The 21215-nt window shown below is 47.6% G+C and overlaps 2 protein-coding genes across 5 annotated transcripts in view; one reads left to right on the top strand and one right to left on the bottom strand.

Moving 5' to 3' along the window:
• The window catches only part of RNF169 (ring finger protein 169), a 120772-nt gene that overhangs the window by 81294 nt on the left and 18263 nt on the right, over window positions 1-21215 (top strand). Inside the window, exons 6-7 of one of the 3 annotated variants that reach the window (XR_014326397.1) lie at window positions 307-5136; window positions 9232-9337. Coding sequence is in view for 1 of the 3 variants with exons in the window: in XM_082845123.1 (XP_082701249.1) it covers window positions 307-1491 (1185 nt within the window). In the remaining 2 variants the exon portion in view is untranslated. Of the gene's footprint in view, window positions 1-306; window positions 5409-9231; window positions 9338-21215 lie in introns of those variants that run through there. The other 2 variants (XR_014326396.1, XM_082845123.1) reach the window with 2 other exon arrangements.
• Window positions 9195-21215, bottom strand: part of XRRA1 (X-ray radiation resistance associated 1) — a gene marked incomplete at both ends in the record, with an annotated part of 99597 nt that continues 87576 nt past the window's right edge. For both annotated transcript variants that reach the window (XM_082845121.1, XM_082845122.1), the window contains 7 exons: window positions 9195-9451; window positions 9847-9952; window positions 10164-10279; window positions 11043-11241; window positions 13741-14094; window positions 16874-16989; window positions 17756-17849. In XM_082845121.1, the coding sequence (XP_082701247.1) occupies window positions 9195-9451; window positions 9847-9952; window positions 10164-10279; window positions 11043-11241; window positions 13741-14094; window positions 16874-16989; window positions 17756-17849 (1242 nt within the window). The remainder of the gene's footprint in view (window positions 9452-9846; window positions 9953-10163; window positions 10280-11042; window positions 11242-13740; window positions 14095-16873; window positions 16990-17755; window positions 17850-21215) is intronic.

Genomic DNA, 21215 nt, shown 5'->3' with positions numbered 1-21215 from the left:
GAGAGTTTGAATTAGTAGCCAGACGAGTGGAATGAGGGCCACTAGAAGAACCTTCTTAAAAGTTCTGGATGAGTTTTTTTTACCCAGAATTTTCAATTTCATTAATTGTTTCAAGTATGTAGGAATTTCTGCAAATGGTGGGTGCATTCTAGGTTAGGGATTTTCCACATTTCTTAGGCTCATATGACCCTTTATCCCTTTTCTTACCCTTTTCCTCTCTATCCCTCTACCATCAAGAAGGAATTACGAAGAAAAAAAAATATGTATATATATGTATGTATCTGTAATCTTTTAAATCTCTTTCAGGTCACAACCATGACCCCAGCCTCCAACCCTGTCATTGGTGTCCTCTTGTCCACCCAAAACAACCGCTGCCTCTCAGCCCCTGACTTAACCATTGAAAAGCGTCTGCCCTTCAGCTCCCTCTCATCCTTGGCTTCCCTGCATAAGCCAGAGCGCTCCATCAGCCCTGAGAGCAACGACAGCATCTCCGAAGAACTAAACCATTTCAAGCCCATTGTCTGCTCACCATGTACTCCTCCCAAGAGACTCCCTGATGGCCGTGTACTGAGTCCCCTCATCATCAAATCAACACCCCGCAACCTAAACAGAAGCCTGCAGAAGCAGACTTCTTATGAGGCCAGTCCACGGATCCTCAAAAAGTGGGAACAGATCTTTCAGGAGCGGCAGATCAAAAAGACCCTTTCGAAAGCCACCCTCACCTCCCTGGCTCCAGAAACAGGGGAAGACTTACTCGTCACTGAAGTTACCCATTCTAGCAAGGAGAAGCCACTTCTGGCTTTAAATACAAGACTGTCCAGTGGGCAAGTACTCTCTGAGTATACAGGACCTACCCCCACTGACCTTGATTATTTCCCCTCTGTTAGCCAGACAAAAGCAGAGCAGGGCAGTGACAGTAAAAGGAGCACTGAGATCCCATTAGAAACCTGCTGTTCTTCAGAACTCAAAGTGGGAGCCAGTGGGACTTCTTTGGAGAGAGAGCAGTTTGAAGGGTCAGGGTCATCCCAAGATGCCAAGTTAGATAAAACCTGTATAACAACAGCTATGAAAATCTCAGCAGTTAGTTCAGTGCTACCTAAAAACAGTGTTTTGGGCGGGGTCCTCAAAACAAAGAAACAGCTGAAGACAGTGAATCATTTTGATCTGCCTAATGGTGTTCTGGCAGACAGCCTAGGTGAGGAGCCACTTCCTTCCTTGCGTCGGGGCAGGAAAAGACGCTGTAAGACCAAGCACTTGGAACAAAATGGCTCCCTTAAGAAACTGCGACAAAGCAGTGGTGAGGTGGGTCTGGCCCCAGCAGACCCAGTACTGCGAGAGATGGAGCAGAAATTGCAGCAAGAGGAAGAGGACCGGCAGCTCGCTCTGCAGCTGCAGCGCATGTTTGACAATGAGAGGCGGACTGTGAGTCGGCGAAAAGGAAGCATGGATCAGTACCTCTTGCGGTCCAGTAGCATGGCTGGGGCCAAGTAGCACCTGACGAGCAGCGTTACCTATTTTTCAGAGGTCTTTGGGCTTGATCATTTACCCTGAAGAAATGAATGTTCTCACTTTGGGTTTCTTTTAATGGCAAAACACTGTCTAGCATGATTCTGAGAGGTCTCGGGCCTTTGTAGTATATATAGCCAAGGAAGCTGCATTTCTGCCCCCCTGTGACCCGGGCCAGAAGCGCTCCTCACCCCCTAAGTGACCCACCCCTTAGGGCGTCTGGGCCAAATCTGGCAGCCCCTGCTTGGGGTGAGATTCAGGAGCACAATGGCCGGGGTTAGAAATGGTAGAGGAAAAGGGGACACCTTCTCAAACTGACAGACCTCCTGACTTCTTTCAGCAGGTGTTGTTTTAAATCAGCCATGCAGATAAAATTAGTTCCATCTTTTTTCAAAGAAGTGGAACAGTGTAGTTCTTTGGCAGATCCATAAAGATTATGTCCCCCCTTCTTACCCTTGCCGCAAGTAAATATTCCTAATTAAATCAGTTTTTATGCTTCTACAAAAGTTAATTTACATTCCTTGTTTAAAAAATAACATTTGATTAATGCTATATAGTTGACAGACCACATTCATAGTCATTGTTTAATTTGGTTTTTTCAGGAGACCTAACATGTAAGTGGTATTAGTCCCATTTTTAGATGATGAAACTGCAGTGCAGATGTTCAGTTTCTCTCAACTACTAAGGGCATAGCCCAGACTGACTGCTGGGTCTCCCAACGACAAATCCCATGGATTTTCCACACTTAAAGAGGTTGCCATAATGGACAGCGATCCAAGGACGTACCAGGGAAGCCTAGAGAAAGCAAGCTGGGCTTTGAATGCTGATTGTGCAAAACCCACATGCAGATAATTGAGATTGACTGGAAGTGTAAACATATACTGTGCAATTATCCCCATCCCTACAGTGTACAGCCTTCTGTTTTCCTGGGGTTCCACTCTGTTAGATAAACTACAATTGGACTTCATTGTTACTCTCCATATGGCCAAGAGTTATCTGCAGTGTTGATCTAAAATCCAGAAAATTTGCCCAGAAGTCAGGCAAGAACAGTACTGAAACTCCCTACTGTGGAAACAAGGAATCTAGCTGGATACAGCTGGTAAATTCAGTCCCATGGACCTGTGGGGTTTATTTTCCTTAGCAGCTGACACCATGTGTCTTTTGCATCTCTGGTGGTGCTTGGTGCTTCTGCCCATCTGGGCTCATTGAAAGTAGGGATTAAGATACGATTTTAGGGAATCTCAGGTGGCCTGGCATTCCCTGTGCATGTATGAGCTGTTACTATAAAGTCATGTGACTGGCATTTTAACAAACCTTTCAGATCTTATATATCCCAATGTATGTTGTTCCCCTCAGGTGGCCTCAGCAGGATGCTGCATAGTTTTTCCAATGATGTTGCCTTTGGTGAAAACATCTCTGGAACTGTCCTCAAAGTCTAGAGACATCTAGACATCTAATGTTCGAACTGCAAAGGACGTTAATGGTCATCTATTCCAACTTCCTCCTCTTACTAAGGCAGAAGCTAAGATCCAGAACGACTCATTTATCAAGATCACAAAGGATTTACTATATCACCTACTTTTGCTTCTTCTCAGATTTGCCTCCCTTCTTCTCGGCAAATCTTTCATCTTTGGGGTTATAGGAAAGAGAATTTTAGTTTGAAACTAGTCAGAAGCTATTTGAAGCTTCTGGAAGAGAAGGTAGGTTACCTAGGGCTTGGAGTCAGAAATGAGGTGCATCTGTAAAGCAGTCAGAGCAGTTTTCTTGGGCAGCTCATAAACAGTTCCCAAAGAGGAGTTCCAGAGATGTCTGAAGTATTTTGGCAATCACTGAGATATGTGGAACCTCCTCAGTGACTACTTTGGTGGGGAGTGTCACTTACCTGAATGTATGTATTCTGTGTTCTGTGTGTTTGTGCGTGCACACGTGCAGATGTTTGTTTAGAAAATATACATCAGTACTTTATATTCATACCACTTCAGTTTTAGGTCCTACCAGCAACATACGCCCTCCAAAGGCTGCTGGAGGGCATATTGGTGCCCAAGATAGAAGAGCTGGCACTGGTTTGTAGAGACAGGGAGGGTGACTTACTAAATGCCCTCAGAGAAGACATCAGTTACTGCCATTTCATGGAGTTCCTTTTCGATCTTAGTAAATGTTATTGGAAGGCTAGTCTCATTGGTAGTAGCAAAGACACTTATTTTTCCACTTGTCACCTTTTTCTATATCTTCAATCATTTGAAAAACACTCCAGTTGGAACTGATTTTTGTTTTTGGAAAAAAGGTAAATATTTTTAATAGAAAAGATATATATTTTAAATATTTCCCCAAAATAATACTTTCATTTTAAGAAATTGCTTAGCAGTAGCAACAAGTTTTAGCATCAGGTGCAGAGTGAAAATTTCTTGTTAGGCAAATATTCCAACAGCTGGATCCAGCTTACTGACCACCTACTGTGGAACCTCGAATGGTACTGACAGTTGTAGTTTCCAAACTTCCAGCTGAGCAGCAGTCCTTCAAATATAGACAAAGCAGTTTAGGTTAAGGAGGGAGGAGGCTTAATCTTTAATCTTCTTGGCTTTGGAGGAGGGTAAAACCACTAAGGTATTATCTGTATTTTAAGATGCTTCCCATACTTAACAACTAAAACCTGAACACTTCTTTCTGGAAAATTTCCCTCTCCTGTTGCTTGATTGTGAAGTTGGTCACAAATGGAGTTGTTGACGTGAATTCTTTGGAGAAAAAGACGAAGGAAAACGATGGGGAGGGTTTGTGAGCTAGAATGAAAGATACACTATCTCAGAAAACAAACATTTCTCACAAGTCACTGGACTCTGATTCACCATAGAAATTTCCCATGTTCTTCTAACTCTGTTCCTTGTGTATATGCTTTCTGTGTTTTTTCTTATTAAAGGGGAAGTTATGAGAGGTTGGAGGGTAGAGGTCATTCTGATGGGTAATCCAAGAAATGTAATGCCCTAAGAAGGGGGCTCTCAGCCCTTTTTTTATCAAGTGGGAAAGATACTTTGGGAACATGTTCGTGATCCGTTGATTGTATCTGCTGAAGGAAGTCACCTGGGCCTGTTGGGTTAATGTCAGATCTGGGGATTATGTGTCTAGCCCCTGGCCCCTTTCATGTAATTGCCTCTTTTTAGAAGGCTTCTTGGCTGAAGCTTCCCAGGAAAACCTTTTTTAAGTGGCTTCATTTATTTTTTAAAATTTAATCTTTAAATTTTTGCCTGGAGGAAGCATTGGTGATGAATGCTTTCTGTGTGTTTTGTTCATTTCCTCTTAAAGAAAAATGCCCTTAAGAGATTAAAGCTGCTTAATTAATTGCTATGATATTACAAACAGACAAACTAAGATGGAAAGTTGCCATTGTGCTTGACTGGTGAAGCTGATGACCGAAGGCTGTGCCGTTTGTCCTTTTTGTTCCATTTGACAGATATTTCCTGAGCTTCGAACTTGTGCCAACCCTGTGCAAAGTCATGGATATAAAGATGGAAAGGACAGTCTTGCTCTTGATGAGCTCAGTGTCTACTGGAATGTATTTGAATGCATGTGTGGCTGGAGAGCTCGTTAATGGTTTCACGAAAGACCATAGTGATGATCTTGGATGGCCCGTTCAAGGTACTGTCCAGCACCCTTGAACATTTTACATACCCCCATCAGTATTTGTGAATTTGATTGCAATACTGCTCTCCATTTCTTAAGTAATTTTACCAGTGGAGAATGATTTTTCTCCTCCGGTGATTATAGGACAATAGCATCTCTTTAGGAGCTGCTTTTAGCATAAAGCCCCAAGAAATGAGGAAGGTTGTGGATCACTGACATGATCAGAGGAGGCTCACTCTCAACTTAGTAACCTACTAACCTCTTCCCCAACCAGACCTCTCACCAGAGCTGGCAGCAACTTGGGATTCCTTTCCTTTTTCCTGCGTGGCTTTCCATTGAGATGGAAGGCAAGCAGGTGAGGAAGGGAAGAAAAATGAAGGCTGGATCATAATCATAAAATGTTAATGTAGCTGGAATGGGCATGGAAATTATCCAAGTCAAACTATACCCCCTGATGCCCTTTTTTTTTAAGAAATGAGGAACTTGAGGTTCAGTGCCCTGTGTCATATTTGTACTGTAGTTGTCTAGGGTCTGAATGAATAGTCCTCTAAGTTACACACACACAATCTGCTAATGAGGGGGACACCCGAATGATTGTTTTAAGTTTTTTCTTCCTGCTTTTTTCAGTTAGAATTAAAATGTACCCAGATCCCCTGAATACACACCCAGGCGGGGAAAACCCCCACAGTGAGAGTAATGTGAATGTGAAATCTTGGGAAGTGATTGGAATAGCTGTTATTTTAACTACCAAGGATTAGAACCCAACCAACCCTTCACTTTTCTTTGAAAATCAAGAACTCCTTAGGGACTTAATTTTTCTCAGCCAGCCTTTTCCTTATCAACCCAGATTGGTCTTTTGACTTGGCTTTTAGAAGTGAGTATAGCTGTTTATAAATTCTTGTGACTCAATGAGAAAGCAGGTCTTTTTTTTTTTTTTTTTTGGAGGGGTGGGGGTGGGATTCTAGGAAAAGAGGATGCTGAATAGACTTTGCTCTAAAGATGATCCAGAAATGCATCTTTACACGTTATCCACAGTGAATATATACAGAAGTCACCAGTTTAGAAATTGGTTAAATTGGATGAAGGAAAAGTGCCAAGACTGAATGTGCACATTGTTCTATGTATTATCAGTATTTTTTTTCCTAAGAAAAATATTTACACATTTTGCTTTGTGAGAAAATGCTTCCTTAATGCCTTGTCTCAGTAATTGTGGGAGGGAACCTCAAACCGGGGGCAGGCTCCCTTTCTACCTTTTCTGGTGTCTTAAGAACTAGTTGGACAAAGCCAGGGTAAGGCCAGGCTTGTTCTTCTTCCTTTCCTCTCATTTAATAAGGGGTAGAAACAGGGAATGTACTCCTCAAAGATCAAGCCATGAGAGCTCAGGAGCAGCTTTGGGGCCCGGCTCCAGACGGCGGCAGCAGATTCTCCCTTGTTGGCCCTGCCCCCTCTCCAAGCTGTGCCAACAGTAGGAGCAGGGCTTTCCCTCAGTGGGTTCAACCCTTAGCCTCCAGCAGAACCTTCAAGTCCTAATGAGAATGGGTAACTATGTAAAGGAAAATGATTATCTTAAATGCCAACTAATGGATTTTTTTGTCTGTGTGTGACTGATGTACTATTTACTCTTAGTTCTTCGTATAAACAGCTGTCCTTAGGGCCTTATCCCCTCCAGCCTAGAAATAGAAAATGGTTTGGATTTTGGTTTCATTCAACCTGCTGTCTGCATTAGATTGCAGAAGGGGCCCAGACCCTTGGCACTGCCATTGCTGGCTGCCTCCCCTCCAGCTCATCACAAGGAGCTTTTTGACAAAGACAGAGGACTCAGAACAGGCGTGCCCTGTCAGGGATGCTTCTGCTAAGGGATCAAATGGGATGATGTGTTGTTTAAACAATACCAAAGTGCATTCTTCAGTGCAGGCTTGCCAGGTTGAGGAGAGGCCCAAGTTGAGAATACAGTAAAGCAAACTCATGAATGTTCTGTTTCTAGTCGGTCTTATCTCTGGAGAGCAATCTCAGGCAAATCTGAGCTGAGCTTAGACTACGTGTGTTTGAGTTTGGGGCTATCTTTGCTCTGGGAGATGCCCTGTGTTGGAATGTCTTGCTTCGGCATTCAGAATGATAGGAGAGCCAGTTTATTCAGATGGTATCCCATGTGGAATAACAGAGAAAGTTAAGAGCGTCTGGCCTAGATAGGTATATCCTCTTCAGGATAGTCTCATATCGGTAAAGGGCCAGCCTGGCGGGGCAGAGAGAGCAGATATACTCTGGGCCCAAAAGCAGAGTTAGGACTACTGAGGGACCTTAGGCTGATGCTTAGTCCAATGGCTAGAGCCATCCAATAGTTTTCCCAACAAAGGAAGGGACAGCTTTTGTAGGGAATGAGCGCCCTGTCACTAGATGTGCAAGCAGGAGCTGAATGATCTGTTGGGGAGATTGCAAGAGGCTTCCTACCTAGAGGCTGGGATAGGATGTTCCCAGGAGCCTTTCAGGCCTGAGAGCTTATGGTTTGATAGTGTTTCTGGCTGAAGGGAGCATTGCAAATCTCCCGAACTTGAACCTAGCGAGGTTTACAGTGTGAATGTTGGGGTGGATTCTCCTTCCTAACATTAGCAGAAGGATGATTTTGGGCCTAGAAGATCCAACGTGGTAAGTCAGCAACATGCCCCAGCACATGTGTGCTGCTGAGGGTAGCACTGTGTTTATTACCTGAATCTGTCCAGGTGCCTGTGTGAATGAGTGAGACGTAACTGACTTTGTAACTTGATATGTGTATGGGACTGTATGTGATCGTGTATGTGACTGTCTGAACTTGAATATGTGTGTCTGGTATGACCACAGCTTGGTGTAAATATGTAACTGGCCACATGTATGTGACTGTGGTTGGTTGAGTGTGATAATATGCGAACATTTGTGTCCTAATAGTCTCGCACTTGAAATACAGCAGATACTGCACCACAGACCTGTGGCTACAAGACTGTATTTCTATAATCGTCTTAATTGCACCTTAGGTTGTGGGAGTTGGTGCCTTGCTGTGGGTCCTTAATCCTTATGCCACTGCTTCCTGGACCCTGGGAACTGCAGGCCTTCTCCCCAGGCAGGCACCTCCAGGAAAGCAGCCCAGGTGACTAGGTCACACCCAGCACCCACACCCAAATGCACATCGCTGCAATTCAGCCCAGTGGCCTTCTCCTGACCCTCCTCTATAGCAGGTGCTGACTACTATGCATTCATAAGAATGGGGCAACCCCATAGGCTGCTTTGGCCAGAACTAGCTTACTTAACCTGAGTCCCGGTTGACCTTGCACAGTCCCAGGGTCTGTTTTAGAGCCACATCCCACTGTATTTGCATATGGGACTTCAGCTTATGTCCTGGATTAGAAAACCTTGGGAAACTCCATGTAAGCCCTCCCTTCAACTTGTCCCAACTTTGTGGTCATGGCCATCTAATAAGGAAATTCCCAATCCTCTCTCTCTTCCCTCTCCCCACATTTTGCCCTGACAGTGGAAAAAGCTGCCCAACAGAGAAAGCCTAGAGGCTTTTGGGGGCCTAGAGGCCTGAGTTTTGTTACCCGCCCTGCTCCCAACGCACACATGCGCACACACACACAGTCACTCACTAGTGGCTGTGGGCAAGTTAGTTAACTTCTCTGAGCTTTGGATTCTGTGCTGTTTCTGTTTCATCGACCCTGTTTTCTGTCCTACTGCTTATCCCAGCTCTGTGGGATAACACAGTGTTATCACTCTGTGTGACTCAGGCAGGTTTCCCACAGGACTCTAGGGATGCGCATCAGCTGGGGTTTCTTTCCCCAGTGCGACAACCTGGCCTAGGCTCCAAAAAGGCATGAGGCCTACCTTGCTCTATGCACCCACTTTTTATTGCTGTTGGGCCAGGTGCCGGTTCCTGCCCGGCCCAGGGCGGGGCGGTCCTGACGAGCTCCCCACTCACAGCGGCCGGCGAGTGAGGCTGAGCAGAGCTCAGAGGCCCGCACCCATCCCAGGGAGCAGTCAAGGGCACGGAGCCCTTGTGGAGGGTGTGGGGCGCAGGTGGGGCGGCGCACATGGCCCTATGCGCAGCCCTAGCCTTTCGAGTCACTGGCCGTGGGCTCCTGGCAGAACTGATCCATGAACTCGAGGAAGTGGCCGAACTTCTTAGGCTGGCCCTCGCTCAATGCCAGGCGGACGTGGGGTGGTGCCGTGGCCCCGAACACCAACCGCAGTGAGCAGCGCACCAGCCGCCGGTACCGCGCACGAAACTCCTTCAGCAGCCTTTTGGCCTGCAGGTACTGCTTCTGGTTCACCAGCTGCTGCTCTGTCCGCTGGCACAGGACAGCTCCTGCAGGGAGAAAAGCCGGGAGGGGCACCAAGGTCACCCTGGGTCCCACCTAGCCCAGAGCAGCGGGGACTGGGTCCAGAGCCCCTCAGAAAGTGGGAGGGGGTGGGAAGAGGATGTTAAGGGCCTGAAAATGGTCTCTCCAGTTTGGGCACTAGAAAGCCAGAGGTATCCCCTTCTGATTCTGTCTCAAGCCGTTGGTAACATGCTGTGTGACTTTAGGCAACTCTCTGCCTCACTCAGGCCTCAGTTTCTCCATCTGCACACAGGAAGGTCTGGGGCAGATGCTCTCTAAGGGCCCTTCCTGCTCCAACACAAGCCCTTTGCCTATACCAGCAGGTGAGTAAACTTCTAGATCTTGGATCCTGGCAGCTAAGGACTGGGGGTCAGAGCCGTACCTAGTGGTGCCTCAGTAATGTTCCGGGGGTCCCGCATGCGAATGAGGATGTCATCCAGCAGCTGGGCTTGAGTCTTCCGGGGGGGTGGAATAGGGATCCTCTGGGTCTGACGGGAGGTAAGAGAGCACAGTGTTGTCCCAGTCTTCTACTCAGACTTTCATGGCCTCACCTCCTCATACAGTCACAATGACAGGCAGGGGAGAACTTGGGGGCACTAGGGAAAAGCATGGCTCTTTGAAGGTCCCAAGGTGACAGCCACCTCTGTACTTGTGGGGTCCTGAGGGGCAGTTCACATACACAGTGTGGTGAAAGTTTACCCGTTTCTCCTTGGGAACATAGTGTTTCTGAAGAGTGTCCAGCCTGGCCTTGCAGGAGCGGTACACGAGCGGATGTTTCAGCATGTGCTGCAAGGCCTGTGCATTCTTCTGGATTCCTAGGGCAAAAAGACAAGGTCAAGGTCCATCCCCCTCCTCCTGGATGCCTCCCCCAATTTCTTCATTCCCCATTTCATAGCAGCCCTGGGTAAAAAGATGAGGGCCTCCAAGAAGAAAACACTGTTCCCATATCCTGCCCTGATCTGTTGTGGTGCCAGAAGTTCCATCATTTGTTCAGTGAATACTTGTTTCCTGTGTGCACAGATCCTGATGGAAAAATAGCATAGGAGTGGTGAAAGGGAGTGACACCAAGTAACCCATTAACCTCAGGGGGTTACACTGCAGAGAATGACACCCAACAGAGCACAGCTGAGCACCACTGCAGATTCTGTTAATACAGCAGAGTCTGAAATAAGGGGCCGGACGAGGCACTGCCTCCCTTGTCTCAAACCACACAGGGAGGATTTTGGATGTTCGCTTTGGAGATTAACTGGGCTGGGGAGGACCTTGGGAATCTGACCAGTCTGAGTGTTTGTTCATCACACCCTTCCTGGAGAGACTTTTCCAACCAAAGCAGTTGGGTCCAGACTGGCTGGAATCTCTGAACAGCTGTGATTCCCCAAAAGCCAATGAAGGTCCAGGCCAGGGGTCCTGACAAGTAGGGCTCCAAACCAGAACACCCTCAGGGGCCCTTTGACAGACATTCAGACAGAAGATGACACCCTGGCCCGGAAAAGAGGCTTGGCACCCACCTTGGCTTTGCCCGGGCTTGCTCTGGGCCATGGAAAGAGCCCCTTGCCCCGAGCCATTCTCCTCACGTACCTTTCGGCTCAGTGAAGGCTGGATCAGGCTTGGTTGTCAGCAGCTCCTCGGAGCCATGGTACTTTCTGGGGAAGGAGGCAGATGGGAGCTTCTTCTGAGTCCTCTTCACCTCTCTGGGTGCTGTGGGTGGTAGTCTTTGGTCTTTCTCCTTTATCTCTGTATCATCCCTCTGGAAGATGGAGGAAGACAGCCCACTGACCTGTGCCCCAGAAGAAAAAGAAAATGCATTCCCTTAACACTTCTGAGTTCTGTGTGGGTCCCCATGCTGGGTCCTGTTATGGGCAAGAACCCAGACTGGGGTGAGAGGAAGCAGACATGAAAACAGAAATTATCATACATTGTGATAAATGCTGTCACAGGAGAGAGCACAAGGTTTCAGGGTGAGCCCACAGGAAGACCTAACCAGCCTGGGGGGCCAGGAAGCTCAATGGGGGGTTGTTGCCTTAGCCTGAGCGAAGTCTGGAAGAACCAGGAAAGCCATCCCCAGGTAGGCGGCAAGCGATGAGAAAGGAGGACTGTGGCAGGCAGGGAAGAGCATGGGCAAAGATGCAAAGTTAAGACACAGCAAAGTGCATTTGCGGGGAGTAAAATATTGGTGTGGTTGGAGGGTACCATAAAGAGATAGGCAGCTGGAGCAATAAGCAGGGCCCAGCTCAGTAAGGGCCTTTAAATGCCAAGCTGAGGGTGTTTGTTTTGTTTTTGTTTGTATTTTCTTTATCCTCACTGTAATGGCAAGCCATGGAAGAGTTTTAAAAGGGGTGAGTGAATATTGTCTGAATTCACTTTTTTAGCCTTACTGTGATGGTTATGAAACCAGTAGGAATGTTGTTATACCCTTAGTTAAAACTTATGGCTGACTAAAGAAGAAATAGAAAATCTGGGTAGACCTATAGCAAGAGATCGAATTAGTAATTTAAAAACTTCCCACAAAGAAAAGCCAAGGATCAGATGGCTTCAGTAGTGAATTCTACCAAACATTTAAAGAATTAACACCAACCCTTCATAAACTCTTCCAAAAAAAAAAAAAAAGAGGAAGAGGGAACACTCATTCTCTGAAGTCAGTATTACCCTGAAACCCAAACTAGGGAAAGACATCACAAGAAAGGAAAACTACAGACCAATATCCCTATGAATATAACACAGAAATACCAACCAAATACTAGCAAACTGAACCAGCAACATATAAAAAGGATGATATGCTATGTCAAAGTGGGATTTATCCCAGGTATGCAGGGTTGATTTAACATCTGGAAATCAATTAGTGTAATATATCAATAGGTAAAGGACAAAAACCACATTTCGCAACAGACACAGAAAAAGCACTTGGCAAAATCTAACACCTCTTCATGACAAAATATTCAACAAACTAGGAATAGAAAGAAATTTTCTTGACCTGATAAAGGGCATTTATGAAAAACCCACAGTTAATCATAATGATGAAAGACTGAACGTTTGTGTGCTAAGATCAGGAGGAAAAAGACAACATTGTATTGGAGGTTATAGCCTGGGCAATTGGGGGATTGTTTTTTTCAGTCATGGTGACTCATAATTGACTGTATTGCTTAGGCCGCTAGGAAGCTTGAACTGCATTTTGGCAATAGACCTCTATTATGAGAGTGGCAGTGCACGATGTGCACATTTGAGTGACAGAATTGGCCTTGCACTTATTTCCTTTCCTGTGCATATCTTCCTTTTATCCAACTATCTCAATTATTTTTAAATACTTGTTTGTTTATACTCTGTTTTGTTCCAAGAAGGTTCTGATTTAGTTCATAAAGATACTTTTATATTGTACAAATTTGTATGTCACTATAAGTCATGTGTGGAACAAGTAAGAGATGAATAGAGAGTTAGATAATTTATGGGTGGATATACATCTTGGAAAGATTTGGCAGATTGGAGGGGCAAGACTGGAGGCAGGCAGGAAGATGGGAGGATAATAATGTTACAATAATAAAGTTCAAGGGGGCCCTACCAACTCCTCCAGCCTAAACTTCCCTTTTCCTACATGTCACCTTTCTACTGTATTTACACTGAATCATTCATCGTTCTGTATGTACCATTTTAATTTCCTTCCTCTGTACCCTACTTCATGCTGCTCACTCTGCCTACAGTGTCCTTGCTGCCCAGCTCTTCACCTTGTTAACTCCTACTCAGCCTGCAAAGCTCAGCTCATTTGAACTGCTTTTAGGAAGCCCTCCTGGTCTAGGACAAAGGTATCCCTCCTTCCTCTAGGCTCCCAGCCCCTGAGTTTTCCTCAGTCTCAGCACTGACTGCATGCATTGTTCCTGTCCATCTCCCCTATTAGACTGAGGACACCCTGAGGGCAGGACCCATGTCTCATCCATCTGTGCTCCCAGGATTCAGATGCAGCATCAGAAGTGAGGTGACCTTATGCAGATAGGAAGAGGCAGCAGCAAACCCTTCCAAGAAACTGGTCTGACCAACGCCCCAGCCAAATCCCAGATGTTGTCTGTGCCACAGGACCATGACTTGTCCCCATGGCTGTCCCTACCAGTAGCCTTGGATCAGTGGAACTCCCAGAGGGGGCTTGCAGGCTCTGCCAAGGGTGCTTTCTGGTTTCCAGAACTGCCTTGTGCCTAGTTCCAGCTGCCTACAGTAGTCCAGCCGTCTGAGGGTTGGACAGGAACACATGGGAGCTGGGAACAAGTGCGCAGGGGCAGGTGGGTCCAGGTACCTGGGTCAAGAAGATGGACTCTGTGCTCTTGGTGTCCTCATCTGACGGGTGGTCTGGGCTGAGGCGGCCAGCAGTGTTGCTCCGGCGGGATGTGTCCTCACTATGCACAGTGGAGTCGGAGCAGATGGGAGGCAGTGGCACGAAGGCCCGGTGGGAGAGGAGAAGGCCCTCCGGGCCCTCGATGGGCATCTTTCGCTCCACAGAAATGGTCTTGGTGGTGGGCAGCTCTTTAGTCAACTCTGCCTCTGCTTCCAGCATCTCCTTTGAGGAAGACTTGATTGTGGTCATGGTGGTCATGGGTGGGTGATGGAGAATCAGAGGCTGCTTTGGCACCTTTGGGACTTGGGTTTTCACCTGTCATGGAAGAAGGGCTGAATTGGTTTGCTTCCTAATCAGAATCTCTCCTGGATCTCACCAGCCTAAGGCTAACTGGTATAGTGGTCAAAGCACTGGGTGAGGTCTCATAGGGGGAGGGAGGGGGCAAAATCACACTTATTGGGCATCTACGATGCGCCCCATGCATGACATGTAGTTTTATTTACACCTCAAACTACCCAGTGAATAAGTGTCCTCATTTTATAAGTAAGGAAACTGGGGCTCAGAGAGGTTAAATGACTTGTCCAAGGTCACAGAGTTGTTCAGTGGCAGAGGCTCCAGGCCTCATTCTAGATGCCTGACCATATCACTCTGGCCTACAGCAGCCTCATTCCTCCGAGCAAGGTGTCCCACAGTGCCCTTGACTCCCCTCGGGGACTCCTAGGAGGGCCTGGGGGAGGTGGGCCCACGTTCTCCGGAAGGCAGCAGCACCAGGCCCCTTTCAGGGTGCTAGTCCCTGCACCTCATATAAAGACCCCTATGTAAGGCAAATCTCAGGGTTTAGACCCAAGGCAATAACTTCTTTCTCACTGAACTGCTCAGCTTCCTTAGTTAGCAAAAGCCTGTCACCCTCCTCCTCTGCGTCATCTGCCAGGAGACAGCCATGGGCCCAGTTTCCCTCATCTGGGCCTAGTTCTGCTTCCCCTCCCTAGTTATACAGTGAATTGTTTTTATTCTTTGTCAAAGGTATTTGGTCCACTTATATCTATCTGTACTTTGACAGGCCATGCAGTGCAGTGGAAAGATCTCAAGCGCAGTCTATCATTTGAGCTTACAAAATGGGAGAATAGTCCCTGCCTGCCTATCTTGCAGAGTTCTCCCAAATGAGATGGTGCGCACAAATGTACCTAACAAACTAGGGAGTGTGACGGATGACTTTTATGTAATAGGATTTATAGGATTTACAAAATAGGATTTTATAAAATAGGATTCTTTTTAAGAAAATATTTCCTTTTTGAAATATGTAAAATCTCAGTGTTTAGACTTGAAGCCTGAGGGACCCAGAGTCTTTTTTCAGAACTCATGCCTCAGTGTCCAAAACACCAAGTGCCGTCATTTGCCAGCTGGTGGAGAAGGGGCCACATTTATTCCTCCCTCTCACAGGTCTGTGCTGGAGGAGTGCTGGGGACGCTCTTTCTCTATCCCACCACCACTTTCCTGAGGGAAGACTGGATAATCTGATTGGTCAGAGGTTGAGAGTCATTGGACCCTGTGTCCCAGATGGGCTGGACTGCTGCGCATCAAGGGCAGGCCATTTTATCTTCCATTTGTGTTCTCACACATAGAGGCCTCATACAGTTTTTTGGTTACACGTTGGGTGGGTCTCCATTTTCCCCCTGTCTTGTCTATGCCTAGTATGAGGGAGGGCCAGCAATCTTGGTCTATGTAACTGAGTGAGTAAAAGGCTGTACATCCAGCCCATCTCTGGGAGCACACAGGGAACATGTAGGCATCTCCAACCTGCCTGCAGGCCACACAACACTCTCCAGTCTAGCCTGCATTGGAGGTTAGATGGTGTTTGCCTAGATTCACAAAGCATTGATGTGCTTCTCATTCGGCCACTGATACTTGGTGTTTATCCTCTACTAGTTGGAACTGTAACGGTGCCCCTGGACCCCAACACTACCTTTTAACAAATAAGTTATTTCACCTCTCTGAGCCTGTTTCCTTGTCCATGGTGAGGGTTACAGGGTAGCTGTGTGCAAGTTCTCAGCATGGGTGTTCTGTACGTGGGAGACAGGATTATGTACTTAGCATCCGGCTCACTGATTGTGCCCTTTCCCAGCTGGCTGATGGGAAGGGAAGTAGCAGGATCCTTAGAGGAGGCAACAGACAAGGGGAAAGATGATGGAAACCCTCTGAATTTCTATTTCTGGTTTTACATGCTGCTCTGGTCCTCTGAGGGCTCAAGACAAGAGCTTGGCTGTACAGAAGCAGACTGGGGTTGGGGGGGGCGGCATTGGGCAGGGAATAACTAATTAACTTTCGGGACCAGCAATGCCAAGTCCAGCTTTTGGCTATAGGAAGATTAAAGTTCAGGAGGGAGCAGCATTTCACAGAAATTTCTGAAATCCTTCAGATGAAAGAGGGATTTGACTTACTTTACGGCATCCCAGAAGGCCAATCTAAGACCACTAGCTGGGGGAGGTACTGAGGGAGCAGACTGCTCTCAACGGTAGGAAACGCTTCCTAAGATTCAGGCAGGAGATGTGTATTCTAGGCCTGGTGCAGCCATTCACGATTACCACAGGTGACTATAACCTGCATTCGTAGGGGTTTGGGGAGTTTATAAAGTGTTTTTATATCTGTTGCTTCATCCAGTCCTCTCAGCAGCTCTGAGAGGTTTTAGAGTTGAGAAGCTGAAGCTCAGAGAATGGAAATCTTGCCCAAGTTCAGGCAGCTAGAAAAATGATGGAGCCAGACTCTCACCCGGGTCTTCTGACTGATTTCTCTCCACTTCTCCACAGTGTCTTCTCTGGACCTCAGTTTCTCTGTAAAATTAGGGGGTCAGACTCAATGCCCTCCCCGGCTCCTCCCTACTCTGACTTTTGGGTCTCTGACTGGCTGTCTTGTCTCTCCTGGGTATATCTGTATGTAAGAGAGCGAGGGAAGGAGAAGACAAAACTGCGGCTACAAACCTAACAGAGGGATCCCAGATATTGTGGGAGGGAGCAGCTCTGCTGTCAGGTTGGTCTGCAGGCATTAAAATAGGCTCCACTCCCCCTGGGCTTGGAGGGTCCTGCCTTTGAAGGCTTACCTTCCGAGAGTCCTTCCGAGGCATCAAAATGTGACGCTTAGCCTTTACCATCTTCCTTCGAATTAAGTGGATTCCCAGCTGCTCCTGGAGGAAGCTTTTTAGCAGTGGAGGGACCCCTGGAGCCATGGTGGGAAAATAAGATTACTATTAGCTAACATTTTACTGGGGGCTTCTGTGTGCCAGGCACTGTTCATGTACATGTATAAACTTACTTAATTCTCGCACGAGCTCTAGGAGGTAGGTACCTATATTATGCCCATTTGACAGGTGAGGAAACTGAGGCACAGAGAGGTTAAGGAATTTGTCCAAGGCAATGAAGACAGTGTAGAGTAGAGATTAGAATACCCTAGTGTCACTCCAGGGCCCAGGATTCTAAAATGCCTCCAGCTGCTGCATCTTGGACAGTGGGTTCCAGTACTGACAGAGCATCTACTGCATTCAGCGTGCTCTGGGTGGGGAGGGCTCAGCAGTTCGGCCTCCACTCCTCCCTAACTGGGAAGTGGGGAGTGAGGTCACAACAGACCTGTCCCACAAAGCAAAGTGTCATTATAGAGCCCATGCAGGATCTAGATAATTCTGTACTCCATTCCCAGCACTGCCTCTTTGTTGCTGTGTGACCTTGGGTAGATTGTGACCCTCTCTGATCCTCAGTTTCATCTACTGTGCACGGGGACAAAAATGCCCACTTCACAGGTTTGCTGTCAGGATGATTTAGTGCAGAGCATGTGCTCAGAGGTCTCTGTTGTTTTCTACAGCCCCCAATGCACTATGAACCTTGTCCACCCACGACGCAGAGCAGGGCTTAGCCCTGAGGTAGGGATGAGGAGGCCCACATTGCTTCTTGGAGACTGGGTTCAGGGGGCAGGTTTGTGGGTACCATACCTCGTGTATGGGCCACCAGAGGGTTGTTATGAAAGATGAGCTTGCAGAGAGATGGGAAGAGAGCTACCGGAAGAATGGCATCTTCCTTTGCAATCTGTAAGGAATGCGGGAGAGCATCAGATCAACACCGCCCTCACCTCTGCCCAAATGCTTCAAGGCCCCACAATGCAGGGCTGCATGCTTGCTAGGTCTGGGGCGAGGGTGGGGCTGGAGGAGTTAGGCTGCTAGGGACAGGACTTACTGCTGGGCAGTGTCTTATCCTGCAGTTTCACCTGTTCACTCTCAGAATACCTTTGCCCCTCCTGTTCAAAATTCCACCATCTGTTTCACATTTGAAAGGTAAGAATTTTTTTCCCTTCTCCACACTGGATAAGTAGCTTATACCAAATATTAAGGATGCTGGTGACAAAATAATAAGAACAAATACATTTAGTACTTGTCTCCCAAGGAGGCTAGAAATTTGGCAAGGCGTGGACTTTGACTTCAGGATACATTTTGTCTGACACTTCACCTTCCTCAGTGCAACCTCTACACACCCGGTCAGTCTGTCAACAGCACTGATAGTCTCTTTCACTAAAGCCTGTTCTGGGGAGGGATAGGGGACAGGAGGTCAGGGGGACACACACATCTAAGGGATAAGCAGAGCCAGTGGGGTAAGGGAGACCTTGTGGCTGTCTGGGGCCCCGACGCCACACTACCCCTATGAGGCCAGCCTCTGAAGGGCAAGAAAAATACACAGTCCTTGTTGAGAAGAGTGGCTGGAACATCTGGGGACAACCTTGGGCAGGGTGTCTATTAGCAATGAAATAGTATCAGAGGGGCCAGGAGCTGGGCAGTGGCCTTTCGGATGCCTAGACACACTGAAAGGTATTGAGTCAGATTTGTGACCCACAGATAGCACTAAGGGCTGGGAGTGGGATGGTATTTCAATCTGACTTCCTCTGGAGCCACACTGGGTAGCAGTAGGTGCTCACGGGGCAATTACCTATTCATTTTCTTTCATTTTTGTTCCTTCAGTCAACAAATATTTACTGAATGACTACATGTACCAAGCACTGGGTTGGGATTGAGCAAAACAGATACAATTCCTGTCCCCGAGGAACAGTACCTAGTGGGAAACAAGCACAGAAGAAACAGTAACACAAAGGAACATGAATTTACAACAGTGATTACTGCCACAAAAGAGAGGCGCATGAAGGACTAGGGTGATTTGACCTAGTCACAGAGGTAAGAGAAGGCGTCCCTGAGATCTGAAGGACGGGCAGGAGGTAATCAGTGAATGCAGCGGGGGACGTAGTATGTGTCAAAGAAATCTCTGGGTTAACCGAAGCCATTCCCTCTACTTTCTGGGCACACAGCTAGACTGTTTCTTCCTGCCTCCTAGGCAGCTAGATTTGGGCATATGACTCAGTTCTAGCCAATGCACCTGGGCGGAAGTGATAAATGCCGTTTCCAGGTACAGCCCATTCAGAACCTCCTCTGGGATCCTCTACATCTCTCACCACCCTCCCCTCACTCAATCATCTATCCACCAGTTGCATAGGATCCAATAAAGTACTCTTAAGGTCCCATGGGATGACAGAGCCATAGCCAGAAGGGACCTGGCTCTCTGAAGGATCATGTGGAAGGCCACCTACCAACCAGGAATATCCACAATAGATTTTGTAAAAGCAAGAAATAAACTTTTGTGTTCAGTCATTGACATTTTTAAGTTTGTCGCAGCAGCTAGTATTAAACTTACTCTAATGCAGAGAGGAAATGTTCCATACAAAGAGAAGAATGTGTGAAAGGTCTCACAGCAAAGAGGAGGAATGCCTGTTGGAAGGATTTAAAGAAGGCTAGTGTGACTAAAAGCAGAGGGAAAGGGTGGCTGGTGCAGAACGAGGCTGGGGGTGCAAGGATGGGCCAGACCAAAGATTAAACCCATGAGATGAAGTTTTAGAAATATGAGGACCTAGGCTAGTGCTTCAGGAGGGGGATCCAGATGGTAGAGTAAGAGGATGTGGAGCTCAGCTGACCCCACAAACACATCAAAACCACATCTACATGCAGAACAGTTCTCATGGAAAACTAACTGGAAATTGGCAGAAGAACTCCTAAACGACCAAGGCTGCAAGAAAGATTCCCACGTAATCAGGTAGGACAGAAGGAAAGCACTTGGTCAGGACCTGTGCCCCGGGGAGGGGACTAAGAGGAAAAGGGAGATCGCATGGGTGGGGAGTGAGCGGGTTGAGCCACAGACAGAGTGTCCCCGGAGGAGACGAGGGGTCCTGCAGGGAGGAGAAGTGCTGGGACAGATAGAAAGGCTGAGGAAGCCTAGACTCCACTTGGGAGGAGTGCACAGGTGCAGGCTCACCCCCAGACAGGGTGGAGAGAGGTTTGCCTAGCAGCTGCTGCCGCACCGCACCCCCCAATGCGAGCCGAGAGAACCCCCCTAGTGCCGCTCTTCCATGCCACAGCCTGGCACGGGATCTAGGGCAGTCAGGTCTTGGGAAAAGACTCCATCTAGGGTTGCAGAGGTGGCTCGGGGGGCCTGGGGTGTGGTCTAGGTGGGCGGTGGCAGCCACTGTCGCACTTACTCAAATAGCACTACAGAAGCAGCCCAACTTCCGACAGCTGCGCAGAGCTTCAATTCCTGAACCAAAACACTGTGATCCCCAGTCCCAGCCTAGGGAAGGCTCCAGCCCTGCCCACTCTATGCCACAACCTTGCACTGGATCTGGGCCAACCATAACGGGGAAAAGATGTGACCTTGGGCTGCAGCTGAGTGGAGCTGCAGACGCCTACACAGGAGGAGCACCGGACCTCTATAAGGGCACAAGCCCGGTGTACTTCAGCACTCCCTTCCTTCAGGGCAAGGCCCCAGTGTGGGGAGAAGGGAAACACACACTTAAAGGGAAAGGAGCCAGCTCAAGCTGGACCCTCAGGGCTTCTGCTCCAGCAACTAGGCAGCAGGCCCCACCCCCGACAGAGTGACGTGGCCACTGAGCAGAGGGGAAGTCCTGCCTCACACTCTGCTGGAGGCTCTAGCTAATCCAACACCAGCCACACCCTCATCTTAGTGGCCAGCACACCCTGAGGAAAGACGTGGCTGCCATCCACATCAGATCCAGCCATCACCCCAAAGACACTGGGTACACCCAGTCTACATATGGATGCTCCCACATAAAGACATCCATTCAAGACCGGGGATTGGCCAAGATGGTAGAGTAGAAAGACCCTAAGCTCACCCCCTCTCACAGGCACACCAAAATCACAACTATTTACGGAACAGCCATTGATGAAAAGGACCAGAAGCTAACAGAAATGGTCTTCTATGCCTAAGGATATAAAGAAGGAACCACAATGAGATGGGTAGGAGGGATGGAGTTGCAACATAGTCAAGTCCCATACCCTTGGGTGGGCAACCCACAAACAGGAGAAAAATGACAATTGCAGAGGTTCTCCCAAAGAAGTGAGA

The sequence above is a fragment of the Leucopleurus acutus genome, assembly GCF_964270905.1.
Source record: "Leucopleurus acutus genome assembly, chromosome: 8".
Classification (NCBI taxonomy): Eukaryota; Metazoa; Chordata; class Mammalia; order Artiodactyla; family Delphinidae; genus Leucopleurus; species Leucopleurus acutus.
This window is presented reverse-complemented; position numbering and strand designations above follow the sequence as displayed.